General features: G+C 46.9%; 1 protein-coding gene across 8 annotated transcripts in view; it reads right to left on the bottom strand.

The window, feature by feature from the left end:
• The window catches only part of NMRK1 (nicotinamide riboside kinase 1), a 183,939-nt gene that overhangs the window by 55,359 nt on the left and 108,370 nt on the right, over positions 1 to 20,210 (bottom strand). For 6 of the 8 annotated variants that reach the window (XM_063917358.1, XM_063917270.1, XM_063917102.1 and 3 more), the window contains exon 2: positions 10,626 to 10,689. In XM_063917358.1, coding sequence (XP_063773428.1) covers positions 10,626 to 10,654 — 29 coding nt within the window. In that variant the 5' untranslated portion in view covers positions 10,655 to 10,689. Of the gene's footprint in view, positions 1 to 10,625; positions 10,690 to 13,688; positions 13,712 to 20,210 lie in introns of those variants that run through there. The other 2 variants (XM_063916850.1, XM_063917021.1) reach the window with 2 other exon arrangements.

Below are 20,210 nucleotides of genomic sequence, written 5' to 3'. Positions count from 1 at the left end.
TATCTAACGCAAGTAGGAATTGAATCCCGGTGGATTCGTGGATCAAATCAGAGGCTGCGTGCTCTGTCCTATCTATAAGGTGTCTCTTAATGATGTGTTCATAATGAGTATGAGTGTAAGGAGCTTGAGCATTGCGGTGAACGTCTTTCATCTTATTTTGGGTTATGGTCATTACTTCTGGCAACACTCTTCCAATGTAACACAATCCCTCTGAGTTTGGGGCAAGCCACTTATACGCCTTCCTCCCGCATATGAAATATGCATCATCGGGGAGAACATATGGGACAGAATATGACATTACCATATTGCAAACCTTCCAGGCGAAAAATCCTATCCCTAACTCTCTCATCTGTTCAGTACACATATCAGGCTGTATGATATGTGCACAGTACCCTGGAGATACTTCTCCAACCCGCATGGTCCTACTTCCTCGAGTATACCTGTACCGAAAATACCTCCCACCGTCGGCTATTTGGCGTATAAGTTCTGAGTCTACGGGCATTCTGTCGGCTCTGTGTGAAAATGCCATGGTTTGGTAATTCCATGTCACTTCCCAATTTCCCGGCTTTCGGGGATTGGAAATGTTGAAACATACTAAGGATCTATCCACATATTGGTGGAGCTTCAAACTAGGGGGCCTAGAAATATTAAATTTCTTGTCCACCGGTCTCCCACCCCTTAATTCAAGTACCTCATCTATTGTTAAGGGATACGGTACTAGTCCTGACTTGCTCTGACCTTGAGGTACTTGTGAGCACACCCAGCATTCTGTTTGGTTTAAAACCTTACCCACTAATGAGTGATAGTCACTCAATGGATGACGGTCCATGTTGATATTAAGGCTGGACTGACATCTCTGGATGCACCCGTCCTCAACTATGTTTTCACAGTTTCTACAAATACAATTTTCCTCAGCCAATAACCCTTCACAGTGCCTCCTAGTTTCATGACTACCAGATCGTTTTCTGATACTCGCCTTTGCTCGGTGAATGTGTTGCTCTTGGAATTCTACAAATCCGTCCTTGCCATCAGAACCCATTCCAGATCCTTTCCCGACTTCTCTGGTACTCTCACCGAAACAGACTGCTCTGGTCAACAACAGGGTCAACAGGAAAACTCGGAATGCAGTCTCTTGGGGTAAGTCCATCTTGCTAAGGGGAGAGAAAAAGGAGCAAGGAAGGGGGGGAAAGGAGGGTTATGGGAGATGGAGAAAATAATAAAAAGGAAAAAGAAGTTTTGGTGCGACAACCGCCTCTGGTCTTGTAGTTCTCTGTGCTCCGGTGCCCTGACAACAGTCCTGCCTCTCAACCTTCCCGGAACAGGCACTCCAGTGATACGATTTCCTCTACACTCGGCTCTCTGTCACGGGCTTTCTCTGGGTCAGCGACCTTCTTACAGTGGGACGAGTGGACCCAAGTCTCTCTCTCGGCAACCTTCAATGCTGTCGTGCTGGTTAGTAAGACTTGGTATGGTCCTTCCCACCGGTCAATAAGGCAACCTGAGCGTAGAAAATTTTGAATCATTACATAATCCCCAGGTTCAATGTCATGACAATTACTGTCTGGCAGGTCAGGAATCACCAGCTTTAGATTGCTGTTTTGATTCCTCAACTGCTTGTTCATCTTAACCAAATATTTTACAGTTACTTCATTATTGCATTTCAAATCATCCTGGGGGTCAATCATTACATGGGGTTGTCGACCAAAAAGAATCTCAAAGGGTGATAGGTTAAGGGGGGACCTGGGAGTGGTTCTGATGCTGTACAATACAAGTGGCAAAGCTTCTGGCCACAACAATCCAGTTTCAGCCATCACCTTGCTCAGCTTGTTCTTAATAGTGCTGTTTACTCTTTCCACTTTCGCACTCGCCTGTGGGCGGTACGGAGTATGCAGCTTACTATTAATTCCCATTAGTTTGCACATAACCTGAAAGACTTCACCTGTAAAATGGGTACCCCTATCACTTTCAATTATCCTAGGGATACCATATCTGCACACAAAGTCCTGCATGATCTTCTTTGCAGTAAATGTAGCAGTATTTGTGGCAGCGGGGAATGCTTCTACCCAATTTGAAAACACATCAATACAAACCAACACATACTTTAAATTTCTGCAGGGTGGCAACTGTATGAAATCAATTTGTATTACATGAAAAGGGCCGTCTGTTGGCGGGATATAGGATGGTTCTGTTGGTATTGACTTTCCAATATTCTTCCTCAAGCAGATAAGACATGTCATTGCTCTCTTACCCGCATGAGAAGAGAATCCTGGCGCGCACCAGTAGGCTCTTACCAGCTTACACATTCCCTCTTTGCCCAGATGAGTCAGACCATGTGCCGCCTCAGCTAAACTTGGAAGGTATGCTCTGGGAGCTACTGGCTTACCCTGTCCATCTGTCCAGAGTCCTGAGGACTCCTGGCCATACCCTTTTGACCTCCAGACTGCCTTTTCCTGTGGAGAACACAAATTTTGCATTTCACTTAGTTTTTGTGTGTTGACGGTATTGAATACCATCAGTTGTGTGATATCTGTCTGTATGGGGGTGCTGGCTGCTGATTTAGCAGCTTCGTCTGCCCGGCTGTTACCAAGTGACACTGGGTCTTGACTGTACGTGTGGGCTTTGCACTTGATAACAGCCACTCTGTCCGGTTCCTGTATCGCTGTTAGAAGTCTTTTGATGTGGGTCGCAAGCGCCACGGGTGTGCCAGCTGCCGTCATGAAATTTCTGAGGCGCCATTGGGCCCCGAAATCATGCACTACTCCAAAGGCATACCTAGAATCCGTGTAGATATTGGCTGACTTACCCTTAGCCAATTCACACGCTCTGGTTAGGGCGACCAGCTCAGCAACTTGTGCTGAGTGCGGTGGTCCCAGGGGTTCCGCTTCTACGATACCTTTGTCATCTACGACTGCGTATCCAGTACACAAGTCTCCCGAGTCCATCTGTCTGTGGTAACTACCGTCAGTGTAAAAAGTAAAATCTACGCCTTCCAGTGGGTTGTCACTAATGTCGGGTCTTGCAGTGAAAGTTTGGTTCAGATATTCCATACAATCATGTGTGTCAGTGTCTGTACTAAATCCTCCTTCACCATCACTCTCATCCCCCATCCTTTGTGCCTGTCCAGGCACACCTGGGAGATATGTTGCAGGATTTAGTGCGCTGCATCTCCTTATGGTGATGTTTACAGGGGCCATTAGTGCTAATTCCCACCTTGTAAACCGTGCTGATGAGACGTGTCTGGTTTGGGCAGAATTCAGTAAGGCTGACACTGCATGAGGTGTATGGATGGTCAGGTTGTGTCCTAACACTACATCTTCGCTTTTACTCACTAGCAATGCTATCGCTGGAACACTTCGCAAACATGTGGGGAGAGACCGTGCTACGGTGTCCAACTGTGCACTGTAGTAAGCTACCGGCCTGCTGGCATCACCATGTTTCTGGGTTAAAACACCTGCCGCACACCCAGCACTCTCCATACCGTACAATTCAAAGGGTTTCCCATAATCTGGCATACCTAATGCAGGTGCCTGTGATAGGCACTGTTTGAGTCTCTCAAATGCCAGTTCGGACTCATCTGTGTGCGAAATCCGATCTGGTTTGTTTGACGAGACCATCTCTTGCAAAGGTAAAGCCAGTATGGAGAACCCTGGGATCCAGTTTCGGCAGTACCCACACATTCCTAGGAAAGTGCGGATCTGTTGCTGGGTTTGTGGCAGAGTCATATTGCGAATCGCCTGTATTCTATCAGCGGTGAGGTGTCTCAGTCCTTGTGTTAAGCAATGTCCCAAGTATTTCACTTTGGTTTGACACAACTGTAACTTATCCTTTGAAACCTTGTGTCCCGTATTAGAAAGGTGAAACAGAAGCTGTTTCGTGTCTTTCAAGGATGATTCGAGTGAATCAGAACACAGCAGTAAGTCATCTACATACTGTATTAATACTGATCCGCTCTCAGGTTGAAAGGATTGTAAACAGTCATGCAAAGCCTGGGAGAAAATACTTGGGCTGTCAATGAAACCTTGGGGTAAGCGAGTCCAGGTGTACTGTACTCCTCTGTATGTAAATGCAAACAAGTATTGGCTGTCAGGGTGCAGAGGGACCGAAAAGAAAGCAGAACAGAGGTCAATGACAGTGAAAAACTTTGCAGTAGGAGGAATTTGCATGAGGATGACAGCTGGATTTGACACTACGGGGAATTGGCTCTCAACTATCTTGTTTATCCCCCTTAGATCCTGCACTAGCCTGTAACCCCTCCCCCCACTATATTTCACAGGGAAGATGGGACTATTGGCAGTGCTGGACGTCCTAACTAGGATGCCCTGTTGTAGCAAGCGCTCTATGACTGGGTACACTCCTAATTCCACCTCTGGCTTCAGAGGATACTGTGGGATTTTTGGAGCTATCCTACCATCTTTTACTTGTACCACTACAGGAGCTACACTTGCCATCAATCCAGTGTCTTGTCCATCTTTGGTCCAGAGGGACTCCGGTATCTGGGAGATCATTTCCTCTACCTTGGATGGACACCTGTCTATAACAGCAGAGTGTGACATTAACCTTTGTGGAGTGTCTAACATATCCTGCACTTCCTGAACGTGATTCTCGGGTATATCTAAGAAGACACCCTCAGGAGTACAATATATGACACACCTCATCTTGCACAATAAATCTCTCCCGAGTAGATTAGTCGGAGCCGATGCAGCTAGCAAAAAGGAGTGCTTGGTCTGCAAAGGCCCTATCATAATCTCTGCTGGTTTACTTAAAGGATAGTGTTGCACTACTCCTGTTACCCCCATTGCTGAAATAGTTTTACCCGTTGTTCTCATACCTACCGTTGAATTTAACACTGACCTGGCCCCCCTGTATCTACAAGGAAAGGTAGTGATCTACCAGCTACATCAACTGTAACCTCGGGTTAATTTCCAAGGCTAGCAATCAACTTCACTGGCTGCAAACTATAGGTGTGGCCTAACCCCTATTGTAAGTTGTGACCCTCCCGCAGCGCGGTGGCAGCTACAATATGTGAGGGGGGTAACTGAAAATTTCCAGAGTTCTGCCAGTCCTTCCTAGGTGGGTACCTCTTTGTTTCCCCTGCATGTGGCTCGTAATTCCTCCTCTGCGGTCCCTGATCCCAATTACGTGTGTCATACTGTGAGTCATGTTCTGGTCTAGGGGGTCGATATACCTTATGTGGGTCTTTAAAATTACAGTTTCGTGCGTAATGTCCTTCCCTCTGACATTTAAAACATTTTACCACATACGACTTACCATCAGGGGTCTGGGGTTTAGGCTGATGTGGCTTCGTTGTCGTAGCTTTTATACTTACTGTCATCAGCTTATCCCCCTGTGACTCCCTGTGCCTAATGATGTTCCGATCATGCTCAATAGCGAACTCTCTTAATGCAGCCACCGAGATACCTCTCCAACTTGGTTGAGTGGTTTGTATCCTTGTTCTCAACGTTTCCTTTAAGCCGTCCATTAATACGGACACAGCTACCTCCCTATGATGCACATTTTCCTTAATGTCCGCGACCCCAGTGTATCTAGCCATTTCCTGCAGTGCTCGATGGAAATAGTCAGAAGCCTTTTCACCTTCTTTTTGTCCAATGGAGAAGATTTTATTCCACTTGACAACAGTTGGGAAATATACTCCTAACTGCAGATTGATCTGTTTTACGTTCTCCTGATTGTATTCATCAGTGAGAGGTACCTCTGCATCTAATTTACAGTCAGCAATGAATTTCACAGGGTCAATATTAGAGGGCAAACATGCCCGTAGCACTGTCCGCCAATCTTTGTTATTGGGTTCGGTGGCGTTACCTAGTTCTCTAATAAACCTCTGACATGCGGCTAGACCTTTCCTGGGATCGGGAAATTCAGACATAATTGTCCTCAATTCTGTCCGGGACCAGGGGCAATGCATAGCAATGTTCCTGACAGGAGTGATTCCCAGAGCGTCAGTCTTCCCATTGGGGACTGCGATCACCCTGACAGGATTCAGTTCAATTACATCATTCTGGGTTGCTTCTACAATGTGAGGTGCAATTGACTCTGCATAATGTACTGTACCGTACTTACCTGTGGACACGACCTCACCTGTCCCTCCGCTAGGGGCCTTTGCTACTGCTCTTACTGGTTGGGCCGTGCCCACTTGTGTGTCTTGTATGGTGGCTGCTAGAGAGAGTGCCGATATCGTGGTGGGCTCATCTTCTTGGTCGCAGTCCTGAGGGAAGTTTAAGATGGGATACAACTTGCACGGGTTAGTATTAATACATTTATTAAGTTCACTCTTATCATATATTAGTATGCCATTCTCTGTAGCCACTTTCTCTCCTGTAATGTACGGTGGTGGTGGTGCAGTTGCTATCAGTTTCCTGCTAGGGTTGGAACCAGCCGCTTGAGCTAATCCCCTTTGCATATCACCCTCCTGTTGCCATAAATGTAAACAATCATAATGTCTAATCCTTTGTTTTCTGGATTTTATTAGACATATCCTTCTCCTTAAATTTTGCAACACCTCAGGACTAACACTGCCTACCCTAGGGAACGGTTCCCTATCTTCCGCAGTCATACGTTCCCATTCATTGCATAAAACCTCTGCGTGTGATCCATATTTCTCACACATTATGTACCTCTCCGACCCTTTGGGCCGCGGAATATCAACCTGAACCCTGGTTGATCGTCCCTTACTTGAGCAACTGGCCCCCATTCTTTGCAGGTATTGCCTTCTCAGCTAATTCCTACAAAAACCAAATTACTCAGAGGTAAGGCGACGGTGAAAGTTCTCAGAGCGCTCTCACCCACTCACGCCCACGTTGGCCAATACACCCGAGTACTGTCCGCAGCACTGGTCGTACCCAACCTAGGGCCCTACGTAACCTCTATTTACTGAGAGTGTGTGGGAGTGACTTACCCTTCCCAGTAAATATCAGTCGTTGGAGATTTCCTGAGTGACCAGCGAAACTCCCTTAAAATAAAAAAACTGTTACACAAATCACGTTGCGTGTACAATTAGCGTCTATGATCCCGCGATTTTACGCAAATGGCGTAATGGGTATCAAGTTGAACTAACTATTGCACAAACTAACGCGCGGTACAATCGCACGGCGTATAAGTAACTGTTACTTATCCGCTATACGACCAATGGAATCGTTTTTCAGGCTGCGAAACCTCAGCCGGAGCTTTTCAGAACAGGCCTATATGGGTACTACGCTAACCCCCGGGGCTGCGCTCTCACCGCTGACCTTTTTCAGGCCACGGTATTCAGAGCTTCGCTTGACTTAGTCAGCGGATTTCTGACTTCGCTGACCTCTTGGTCTGCTGTTATACTAATTGCTCCTTTATACCTTAATCAATGTTAACGTGAGAAAGCCACTCCCACGCCACCAAGTGTCCACTCACCTGATGTGGTCTCCTACGGGATCCCGAATTCTGGGTTCACAAAACCTTTATTTGCATACTCACGCTCGTTCACTCATATACACTTTGATTTTCTGTACAGAAAATTAACTTTCATTCAGATAAAACTGCCTAGTCCCAGAGGTGACACAATAAGAGAAGGTTTTTTTAAACTAAATATTGGAAACTGAACAAATTTGTGCTATTATCGCGTGGCTACCGTATCGCCTAAACTAAAACAATGCTATTGTGTGATTTGTATTTAGTGGGCGTACCTGTACGCACGTTGCGTAAACACGCCACGTGTACGCCTTTACGTTGCATACGCAGTCCCGAACGCTGTCCGAGACACGTGTACAAAGGCCGTACGTCCACAGTACTACAAATCCCACACTTCTATAAATGTAAGCGATATTTAACTATAATCACTTACTTAACACACACACAGTTTCTACTGTATCAACCTTTACAACTAGGCCAGGCTGCGTGTGCGTCTTACACTTACTCCCTTAAATATTAACTCTATATGTTAACTAAATAGCAACAAATTTTCCAGTACAGATCAAAATAAACCTAGTAATCAGTGATTATGGCAACGGTGTGAGCAGATATGCAAAGTACAAAATACAGGTGTGTGCGTATGATGTGTGCGCATTTGGCGCCAAAACAGAAATTTACAGATTTTTAAAAGAAAAATAGCTTTTGCGTTCTTACCTTACGGATCCCTCCAGCATCCCTTCAAACCGTGCAGGGCAGACGCTTATCTAATCAGCACTTATTATATCCCCTGACCAAGAGAAGGTTCACAGGGGATACTCCGCCCTTTGCTGATAGATAAAGTCTGCGAAAACTCTGCTAGGCTGCGGGTATGAGAAGGAACCGGACGAGCACTCAATTGATAATGTCGGTATTATCTTAGACCGCAAAGCTATACCCCTTTGTACACTATTACCGTTGAGCCGCTATGGCCGCTAGACTACATGCACATGCTACGCACTTTGTACGCTATTTGGGTACAGAGTCCTGCACATAGTACGCACTTGGCGTACGCACGCTGCGCTGAGTGTACGGAGTACACACAGCGATCGCACACACAATTGATAACCTTTAAACCTTGTTAATGATACAATGTAATGATATGCTTATACTTTAAACCTTTGGCAGCAAAGTACTGTAACGATGTTATACCTTTAAACCTTAAGTAGCGCTGGCGATACAAAGTATCCGCAGTGCATACACCTTAACAATGCTTATACACCTTAAACAGGTTAAACTACTTTAAAGCCCATGCAGGAAAGTGAAAACATAACAGTTTTGTAGTTGAAACCACAGGGTTCTAAGGCCTCCGTGGATTGATTCCAAAAGATAAAACAATACAATTTATACACTACAGGCTAATAAGTAAATCTAAACAGAATAATGGCTACAGAGAATGTACGTATGTGAGAATATTCGCAAGCGCAACCCGAATCCGGTCCTCCGCTGGTCATACAGATAGCGTTTAGAGTCTTCTGACCGGCCAGGCAACAATGGTCCTTTTATACACAACATGCATACACAATACAATGGTCACTGTAATCTCATTGTTCATTGGACACAGAGATATGTCTCCACATTACAGCAAAGGTCATAGGTGGATTTGAAAAGGTGTGCGATGTCCCTTCCAACTGCTCTTGTGGGTGGTATCCTCCGGATTCCCGACGCATATGTAATTTACAGTAAATACAGTTAATGTTCATAATCTACTTTTGTACATAACTATACGCAGGAGCAAGCGATCTTTCTCTAACTAACACCGGAATGTTACCCTCAAAATACCCTACAGCTGGACACTAGACATCACCTTCCAACCTTTATCTGACGCTTCCTATCATGCAAAGAGGAATCTCTCTGTCCAGGAACTGTTTAAACTATCAATACTCGCTGACATGGTCTAGGGGTACTATATCTACAATATATGCTATTTGGGTTAAATATGCTATGTTCTAATAACACGCTACACGCTCACAAGCTCTGCCGTAAATACCCATATCATGCGCATGATCGCCGGAGCGATCCTACGCAACTTGCGGATATGTGCACGCACGGCGGACTGAGTGCACGAGCAGCGGGCATGTGCATGGGGTTAGTACAAGGCATATGTATTATGATATTTTTCGACTTTGACAATACGGACCTTTTTGAGTGAGACTGAGATAGTGAAACCTTTGTTTTTTGATGGCTCAATGTACACAAACTTTGTTTAATACAAAAGTTATTAAAAATATTGTATTAAATTAACTTCAGGCTGTGTGTATAAGGTGTATGTGAAACATAAATGAATTATGTGAATGTACACACACTTTGTTTAATGCACAATGTTCTAAAAAATATTGGCTAAAACTACCTTCAGGCTGTGTGTATAAGGGCCCTCATTCCGAGTTGATCGGTCGCAAGGCGAATTTAGCAGAGTTACACACGCTAAGCCGCCGCCTACTGGGAGTGAATCTTAGCTTCTTAAAATTGCGACCGATGTATTCGCAATAATGCGATTACTAACTACTTAGCAGTTTCAGAGTAGCTCCAGACTTACTCTGCCTGTGCGATCATTTCAGTGCTTGTCGTTCCTGGTTGACGTCACAAACACACCCAGCGTTCGCCCAGGCACTCCCACCGTTTCTCCGGCCACTCCTGCGTTTTTCACGGAAACGGTAGCGTTTTCAGCCACACGCCCCTGAAACGCCGTGTTTCCGCCCAGTAACACCCATTTCCTGTCAATCACATTACGATCGCCGGAGCGAAGAAAAAGCCGTGAGTAAAAATACTTTCTTCATAGTAAAGTTACTTGGCGCAGTCGCAGTGCGAACATTGCGCATGCGTACTAGGCGGATTTTCACTGCGATGCGATGAAAAATACCGAGCGAACAACTCGGAATGAGGGCCAAGGTGTATATGTAACATAAATGCATTCTGTGCTTAGATTTAGGTCCCATCACCATGATATCTCATTATGGTATGCATTTATTCCAAAATACGGAAAAATCCAATATCCAAAATACCTCTGGTCCCAAGCATTTTGGATAAGGGATACTCAACCTGTATAAACATTAGGTTTGCAAGCAAATGACAATGCAAAATAATATGTAATTTAAATATGTTTCAATAATTTAGTACTTTGTAATATACATATATTCACTTACTCTTATGTTTCATAATAAAGCACATATTTACACTTAATATAAACTTACCCACCAATTCCGACAATGAACGTTCTCATGGCTCCTCCTTCTCTGATTTCACTCCTGTGTAAAACTGATAAGATGTTTATAACTTCACAAAAATGATTTCAAATACAACAAAACAAAATAGCAGCACATAGTTCTAAAACATAAGTAAAGGATTCGGGCTAAACCGCGATTATCACTATGCGATAGGGACTAGGTCGATATCGCAAGCATAGATGACTGTGCTTGCGATACTGACTATGGGGCTAATTCAGACCTGATCGCTGCTGTGCGTTTTCGCACAGCAGCGATCAGGTCTGAACTGCGCCGGCGCCGCAGTGCGCCGGCGCACGCCTGACAGACGATGGCTGTCTTAGTCCTGCGATCACCTCTGCCTGACTGACAGGCAGAAGCGGTCGCTGGGCGGGAGGGGGCGGGCCGACTGCGTTTGGTCGCCGTTTAGGGGATGTGGTTCGGGCAACGCAGGCATGCCCGGACCGCTGGGGGTGTGGACTGCGGCGGCTGCGTGACGTCACACGCAGCCATTGCGACCCTCACAGCGACGGGTAGCTCCCTGCCAGCGCGCAGGAGCTGCGCTGGTGGGGAGCTACTCTTCAAGTACAAAAGCATCGCTGCCGTGCAATGCTTTTGTACTTGTGCAACGGGGCACGGCCTCACATGCGGGGCGGACTAGCCCTGAGCTGGGCGTACCCCCACATGTCAGGGAAGCGGATCGTAGATGTTCTAAATTTAGCACATCTACGATCAGGTCTGAATTGCCCCCTATGTACAATTTTGGCTAAGTGTCAATTTTAACTACTTTTTATACAAGATAGTTAAAATTGACTTGCCTGCACAGTCTATCTAGGCTTGCAATACCGGCCTCGCGGGACCGCTCACCGGTATCGCATCGGGATTGCAAGGTGACTTTCACCTTGCGATCTGCACTAACTTTCCTTACGATTTTGACTATATAGTCAAAATCATAAGAAAAAATCTTACCGTGTGTACACACCTTTAGGTGTGACATCAATGGAAGTAACAGGTACAATCGAATAAAACATTATTATAGAAGGAAAACCCAAAGTAATAAATCACATAATACAGTGGTTTTCATACTGTGTGCCTCGGCATCCTGGGGTGCCTCAATGCACTTGCAGGGGTGCCTTGCAAGGGCGTAGCTACCATAGGTGCAGGGAGTGCAGCTGCTATGGGGTCCAGAGCTGAGAGAGGCCACCTTCCCTGTCACAGTGTTATGTATTATATACACAGGCATAGCTACCATAGGTACAGGGAGTGCAGCTGCTATGGGGTCCAGAGCTGAGAGAGGCCACCTTCCCTGTCACGGTGTTATGTATTATATACACAGGCATAGCTACCATAGGTGCAGGGAGTGCAGCTGCTATGGGGTCCAGAGCTGAGAGAGGCCACCTTCCCTGTCACAGTTATATGTATTATGGCCCTCATTCCGAGTTGTTCGCTCGTTCTTTTTCATCGCATCGCAGTGAAAATCCGCTTAGTACGCATGCGCAAAGTTCGCACTGCGACTGCGCCAAGTAACTTTACTATGAAGAAAGTATTTTTACTCACGGCTTTTTCTTCGCTCCGGCGATCGTAATGTGATTGACAGGAAATGGGTGTTACTGGGCGGAAACACGGCGTTTCAGGGGCGTGTGGCTGAAAACGCTACCGTTTCCGGAAAAAACGCAGGAGTGGCCGGAGAAACGGTGGGAGTGCCTGGGCGAACGCTGGGTGTGTTTGTGACGTCAACCAGGAACGACAAGCACTGAAATGATCGCACAGGCAGAGTAAGTCTGGAGCTACTCAGAAACTGCTAAGTAGTTAGTAATCGCAATATTGCGAATACATCGGTCGCAATTTTAAGAAGCTAAGATTCACTCCCAGTAGGCGGCGGCTTAGCGTGTGTAACTCTGCTAAATTCGCCTTGCGACCGATCAACTCGGAATGAGGGCCCATATACACAGGCATAGCTACCATAGGTGCAGGGAGTGCAGCTGCTATGGGGTCCAGAGCTGAGAGAGGCCACCATCCCTGTCACAGTTACATGTATTATATACACAGGCATAGCTACCATAGGTGCAGGGAGTACAGCTGCTATGGGGCCCAGAGCTGAGAGAGGCCCTCCTTCCCTGTCACAGTTACATGTGTTATATACACAGGCATAGCTACTATAGGTGCAGGGAGTGCAGCTGCTATGGGGTCCAGAGCTGAGAAAGGCCACCTTCCCTGTCACAGTTATATGTGTTATATACATGGTGTAGCTACCATAGGTGCAGGGAGTGCAGCTGCTATGGGTTCCAGAGCTGAGAGAGGCCCTCCTTCCCTGTCACAGTTATATGTGTTATATACATGGTGTAGCTACCATAGGTGCAGGGAGTGCAGCTGCTATGGGGTCCAGAGCTGAGAGAGGCCCTCCTTCCCTGTCACAGTTACATGTGTTATATACATGGTGTAGCTACCATAGGTGCAGGGCCGGCAACAGAAATTTTGGGGCCCGGTACACTGATATCTCTGTGGGCCCCCTCCAGGCCACTACTTTCACTGCCACTAATGTCACTACCATGTAGATAAGTTCTATTCCAAGTGCAGATAGTGCTAGCCGTGTGCTCAGCAGTAGTGCAGTATATTTTTATTACACTGCATATTGTATAAAACAGATCATATTTGCTATGCAATGTAATAAAAATATGCTGCACTACGACTGAGCACCCAGAACAGTGGGCCCAAAATCTGCACCTTTGTACACACGGGGATATCGAGACAGGAGACCTGGTGGCATGGGGCGGTGGTGGGTCCCCAAGGCCGTTTCTAGACAGTATTGCTCGCAGTGAGAGCAATATAAATGCCCCCCGCAGAGTGAGGTCATGCTGCAAAAAGGGTGTGTGGATTAACTGCTAGGGGCATAGCCAAAAAAGTCTTTGAGAATTACTTTAATGGAGGACAGTATGGGTGAGCTGGGGGCACAGGTAATGTAGTTAGCAGAAATCCCTCTACTGTGTGCTAAAGAGCCACATAGCCCAACAAGGAGAATGGAAAGTAATGCCCAAATATAACAGGAGGTCTCACCCAGGGGTCACTGAGGCTGCAGTGTCCAGGTGATGTCTCCACTGCTGCTTTCCAGCTGGCCAAGGATGCTGAAAGGTCCCTGGAGAGTGTCTGGGACACCATAGAACCGCACAGGCAGAGTGCTGCAGCGTGAAGCATTTCCAGGCACACAGCAGGAGGGAGCTGGGGAAGCTGTATGCTCCAAGCAGAGGGGAATGCTCCGGTGACACAGGCAGGACGAGGTCTGGAGTCAGAAACCAGTGGTGGGGAGCAGCAGCCAGCAAGTCAAGGTCAGCGTGATAACTCCCCACCAAACTGTAGACAGACGCTCCAGGAAGCTGCGGCTGTCACCCGGGAGCAGAGAGGGGAAGTAACAGCACGTGTTGGCAGGGGCGTGGCAGGGGGCCCTGAGGTAATGATTGACAGCTGTTAGTTGCCCAGCAACTAACTTTCCCTCACAGAATAGGGTCAGGGGCGCCCCGTGCGATTGCGGCAGGCAGGCGGCCAGGCGCGATCCATATACATTTTAATACATTTATTGCATCGCACTGCCTCTAAATCCACGCAGCCGCCACACTGCCGCAGTCATGGTTACCCCAGAACCTTGGGGCCCCTTACAACGTTGGGGCCCGCTACGGGTGTCCCCTTTGACCCCCCCCCCTGTCGCCGGGCCTGCATAGGTGCAGGGAGTGCAGCTGCTATGGGGTCCAGAGCTGAGAGAGGCCCTCCTTCCCTGTCACAGTTACATGTGTTATATACATGGTGTAGCTACCATAGGTGCAGGCAGTGCAGCTGCTATGGGGTCCAGAGCTGAGAGAGGCCCTCCTTCCCTGTCACAGTTACATGTGTTATATACATAGTGTAGCTACCATAGGTGCAGGGAGTGCAGCTGCTATGGGGTCCAGAGGTGAGAGAGGCCCTCCTTCCCTGTCACAGTTATATGTGTTATAGGAAAAGAACAAAGTGGGCGCTATTTATTAAAAATCGGTGGTTAAATAGAGCAATTAATGTTTTTAAAGTTGCTCACACTTTTCTAGCTGCCCACAACTGGGGATCTGGACATCCACCAATTCTAGAGTACAATCAAAAAATAAAAATGATGTAGGCGCTCCAAAAAGATAGATTAGCAACAGCTGCTGGTTTTGTAAATATACAAATTTTAATATAATATTTCTTAGGTAATTGCTGTACAACTTAGATCCTAAGTATCTCAATATAAAGACAAATAAACAAATGAATAAGACATCTTTAAAAAACAAATGTCCAAAGACTCAGAGCTTGCTGGCAGTCATAAAAGTAGCCTGTTGGATAGCGTGGTTAGCATGCATAAGCCGGCTGTTAGTGATCATTTAGTGATTTAGGCACATTGAGCTCAATAGCAAATTTAGTGGAAGCAGTTCTTTGCTTAATATAGCCTATTTATACTTCACCAAGTTCGAGCTGATCATATGAAGGTCCAGGGATATGTAGCATACAATGACTGCAGACGGATATTATCTACGTCTGTATCGCATCTGTGAGTAACTCTCACTTACTCCACTGGCAGCTTTGTAGATAGGCCGCTCGGCGGCGATTCCCCAGAGTGGGGGCTTCTGCCTTGTTGGTAATGGCCTGCGCCGACGGGCGCCGTTTGTTTGCAAGGGAGAGCAGTGTGGACAGCAAGCCCAGAGCTGCAGGAGACGCTGTGTTTGGCCGCGATCAGCGGCTTCCGGGTTCGGGGCAAATCACTCGGAAATGGCCGCACAGCAGGGCCTCCGGAGGGGTAAGTATATTCTATGGGTGGAGAGTGTGCGGGTTAGGCCCCCCTGGACCCAGGGGCCCATATGCACCGCACATACTGCATCCATTATAGAAACGCCTATGAATAATGGGCATAACAATAACTAAGGTGCTACCATGGTTTAGGAACTGAAGTTTGTATATTACTATTATGGGCCATAAAATTAACAGCTGCAGAGACATGTCTCTGGAAGATGTGTAATAAATACACTGTTTCATTTCATTCAGTAGTTAAACTTGAAACTGTGTGAACTTCACCAACATATGCTCATTATCTTACTTCAAGGTTACAATCTATGAAACCACTCAAAGTTCAGTTGTAAAATATGCACATGGGAGGGATTCCCAACAATTGCTGTGAGAAATATACAACGCAACATATAAACACTTATTAGCTTATATCTGTCCACTGAGCTTAATCATTTTATATTGTGACTGCTCTATATCTATCACAAGTACGTTTACATTTCTGGACTAAATAAATTATGTTGCAAATGTAAAAATCTATTGTAACATTACTCATGCGCTTTAATTAACCTACTAATCCCTATCCAAATCTTTTATGTCAGTTGGACATGGACTTTAGGGAGTGGGTTCTGCCTGCTTCGATGAACAGCTACACACCTAGATCCTGGGACTCCAGGGCGATAGTCAGCAATTATTATTATTCAAGGTTAGAATGACTGTCCATCCTGTGTCCCACTAGCCAAACATGCACTGTGTGGGGTCCTGAGGACCAAGTTTGAGAACCTGTGGGCTAGAAATAGTTTGTCCTAAAGGTACCCTAACAGTCCAGGTTTTAAGGATATCAATAGTAGAATGCAGATGGTTACATCAAATTGACTGAGGTACTAAGTAAGTCACCTGTGCTCAAGCCTGGATATACTGTACTCAGAGGCGTAACTAGCACGTGCGAGCAGGGCACGTGCCCTGGGCGCCGTGGCAGCCCCCGCAGAAGGGGGCGCCACTGGCACGGCCCGCTCGCCCCATGCTGCCTGCCGCTGCTACTCCTCCAGATGTTGGAGGGCCCAGGATCTGCCGTCTGCCTCCCAACCGCCGCTGTGACACTTGGTCGGGTGATGGACACAGCAGCAGCAGCTGAGATTTTGGGAGCGGAGCTACGTTGTGTCTCCCTGTGAAGCAGCCAATCAGTGCCCGGCATTGCTGTGCGGGGAGGGGCGGGAGGAGACAGCGTGGCGTTGCCGCGGTAACCAGGCGGCACTGATCCCGGTCACTCATCAGCGCTAGGGCAGCAGCTGGAGCCGGAGCGATTGAGGCGCTGCTGGCGGCCTTCCTGCTCAAGTGATGTGCCACTGACTCTGTATATATACTGTGCTGCTAATAATTATATATATATATATATATATATATATACACTGCTCAAAAAAATAAAGGGAACACTTAAACAACACATCCTAGATCGGAATGAATGAAATATTCGTATTAAATACTTTGTTCTTTACATAGTTGAATGTGCTGACAACAAAATCACACAAAAATTATCAATGGAAATCAAATTTATTAACCCATGGAGGTCTGGATTTGGAGTCACACTCAAAATTAAAGTGGAAAAGCACACTACAGGCTGATCCAACTTTGATGTAATGTCCTTAAAACAAGTTAAAATGAGGCTCAGTAGTGTGTGTGGCCTCCACGTGCCTGTATGACCTCCCTACAATGCCTGGGCATGCTCCTGATGAGGTGGCGGATGGTCTCCTGAGGGATCAACTCCCAGACCTGGACTAAAGCATCCGCCAACTCCTGGACAGTCTGTGGTGCAACGTGGCGTTGGTGGATGGAGCGAGACATGATGTCCCAGATGTGCTCAATTGGATTCAGGTCTGGGGAACGGGCGGGCCAGTCCATAGCATCAATGCCTTTGTCTTGCAGGAACTGCTGACACACTCCAGCCACATGAGGTCTAGCATTGTCTTGCATTAGGAGGAACCCAGGGCCAACCGCACCAGCATATGGTCTCACAAGGGGTCTGAGGATCTCAACTCGGTACCTAATGGCAGTCAGGCTACCTCTGGCGAGAACATTGAGGGCTGTGCGGCCCCCCAAAGAAATGCCACCCCACACCATTACTGACCCACTGCCAAACTGGTCATGCTGGAGGATGTTGCAGGCAGCAGAACGTTCTCCTTGGCGTTTCCAGACTCTGTTACGTCTGTCACATGTGCTCAGTGAGAACCTGCTTTCATCTGTGAAGAGCACAGGGCGCCAGTGGCGAATTTGCTAATCTTGGTGTTCTCTGGCAAATGCCAAACATCCTGCACGGTGTTGGGCTGTAAGCACAACCCCCACCTGTGGACGTCGGGCCCTCATACCACCGTCATGGAGTCTGTTTCTGATCATTTGAGTAGACACATGCACATTTGTGGCTTGCTGGAGGTGATTTTGCAGGGCTCTGGCAGTGCTCCTCCTGTTCCTCCTTGCACAAAGGCGGAGGTAGCGGTCCTGATGCTGGGTTGTTGCCCTCCTACGGCCACCTCCACGTCTCCTGATGTACTGGCCTGTTTCCTGGTAGTGCCTCCATGCTCTGGACACTACGCTGACAGACACAGCAAACCTTCTTACCACAGCTTGCATTGATGTGCCATCCTGGATGAGCTGCACTACCTGAGCCACTTGTGTGGGTTGTAGACTCTATCTCATGCTACCACTAGCGTGAAAGCACCGCCAGCTTTCAAAAGTGACCAAAACATCAGCCAGAAAGCATAGGAGCTGAGAAGTGGTCTGTGGTCACCACCTGCAGAACAACTCCTTTATTGGGGGTGTCTTGCTAATTGCCTATAATTTCCACCTGTTGTCTATTCCATTTGCACAACAGCATGTGAAATTGATTGTCAATCAGTGTTGCTTCCTAAGTGGACAGTTTGATTTCACAGAAGTGTGATTGACTTGGAGTTACATTGTGTTGTTTAAGTGTTCCCTTTATTTTTTTTTGAGCAGTATATATATATATATATATATATATATATATATATATATATATATATATACACCCCTACATACACATGTGCTAATAACTAGTAACTCCTATATATATATATATATACTGTATACATGTGTATATGTGTGTGTGTGTGTGTGTGTGTGTGTGTGTGTATATATATATATATATATATATATATATATACACACACACACACACACACACACACACACACACACACACACACACGTGCTAATACTAATATACTGTATATGTACACATGTGCTAATGCTAACTAATATATATACTGTATTGTGTCCAGCAATGGAGGGGTAAGCAGGATGTGTGTGTGTGTGTGTGTGTGTGTGTGTGTGTGTGTGTGTGTGTGTGTGTGTGTATGTATGTTGCTGGAGGGGTAAGCAGGTGTGTGTGTGTGTGCGTGTGCCTGTTTGTGTGTCCAGCACTGGTGGGGTAAGGACGAGTGTGCGTGTGTACTTGTGTGTGTGTACTACCTGGAGGGGTAAGCAGGAGTGTGCGTATCACCGCATGTCCCTGGTGTGTGTGTGTGTGTGTGTGTGTGTGTGTGTGTGTGTGTCCGGCTTGAAGGGGTAAGCAGAAGCGTGTGTGTGTGTGTGTGTGTGTACACTTGGAGGGGTAAGCAGGAGTATGCGTCTGTTTCTGTGTGTGTGTGTCTGGCGCTGGAGGGGTAAGCAGGAGTATGCGTGTGTTTCTGTGTGTGTGTGTGTCCGGCACTGGAGGGGTAAGCAGAAGTATGCGTGTGTTTCTGTGTGTGTCAGGCGCTGGAGGGGTAAGCAGGAGTATGCGTGTTTCTGTGTGTGTGTGTCCGGCGCTGGAGGGGTAAGCAGGAGTATGCATGTGTTTCATGTGTGTGTTTTATGTGTGTGTGTGTGCATATATATATATATATATATATATATATATATATATATATATATATAGTCAAAGTAGCTGCACTTTTCCACAGACCCGGAAGTATATATATATTTTTTTAAATTAGCAGCAGCATGTAGGAAGGAGCCCTGGAGGACTCGCCGAAGACCGGAGGAGGGGCGGAGACATGTGCACCAGCTGAAGAGACACGATGGAGTGAGCCACAGGACCAGGAGAGGACCAACGCCAGGGAGGAGATGCCTGTCACCAGAGTGACCAGAGCCGTCCACACTGAGTGGAGAAGATGCTGCAGAGGAGGAGTCCAGCCAGTCGCAGACCGGGAAAGGACATCCAACCTTCAGTGGACCGGGACCCTGCAGCAAGGGAGGAGACTGACCAGCGATGGGAGCACCAGCATCGCGGAGGACACCCGCTTACCGGAGCAAGGACCCGCAGAAGACCCTGGCTGTCTTAAAGAAGACAGCGCGGAACAGCGAGGAGGATGGCACACATCAGGATCCTGCAGCAGGAGAGAAGATCCACCTTCGGACTGCAGCAACCCACACTGAAAAGGGTGCATCCCCGATGTGGTGCTCTGCATCCCGGGTGGCGCCGAAGACGTGGAGTGTCGGAGGTGGCAGAAGCGCCGCAGCTTGGGGTGAGAAACCGCTGCAACCCTTCCGCTGCTAAACTCTGCAATTAGTCAATTAAGAGGGTAGGCTCCCCTCACTACAGTGCCACACAGGCCTTGTTAATTAAGGAGGTAGGATCCCCTCACTCTATAATGTGAATTTTGGCTCATACCATGTGCTATAATGTGAATTTTGGCTCATACCGTGTGCTATAATGTGAATTTCGGCTCATACCGTGTGCTATAATGTGAAAGGAGCACCAGTACTAGATAGTATAAGGGGACCTACTACACTGAAGGACAC

This window comes from Pseudophryne corroboree, chromosome 1 (assembly GCF_028390025.1).
Source record: "Pseudophryne corroboree isolate aPseCor3 chromosome 1, aPseCor3.hap2, whole genome shotgun sequence".
NCBI classification, from domain to species: Eukaryota; Metazoa; Chordata; class Amphibia; order Anura; family Myobatrachidae; genus Pseudophryne; species Pseudophryne corroboree.
Note: the sequence above shows the minus strand (reverse complement) of the source record. Positions and strands in the feature narration are given on the sequence as shown.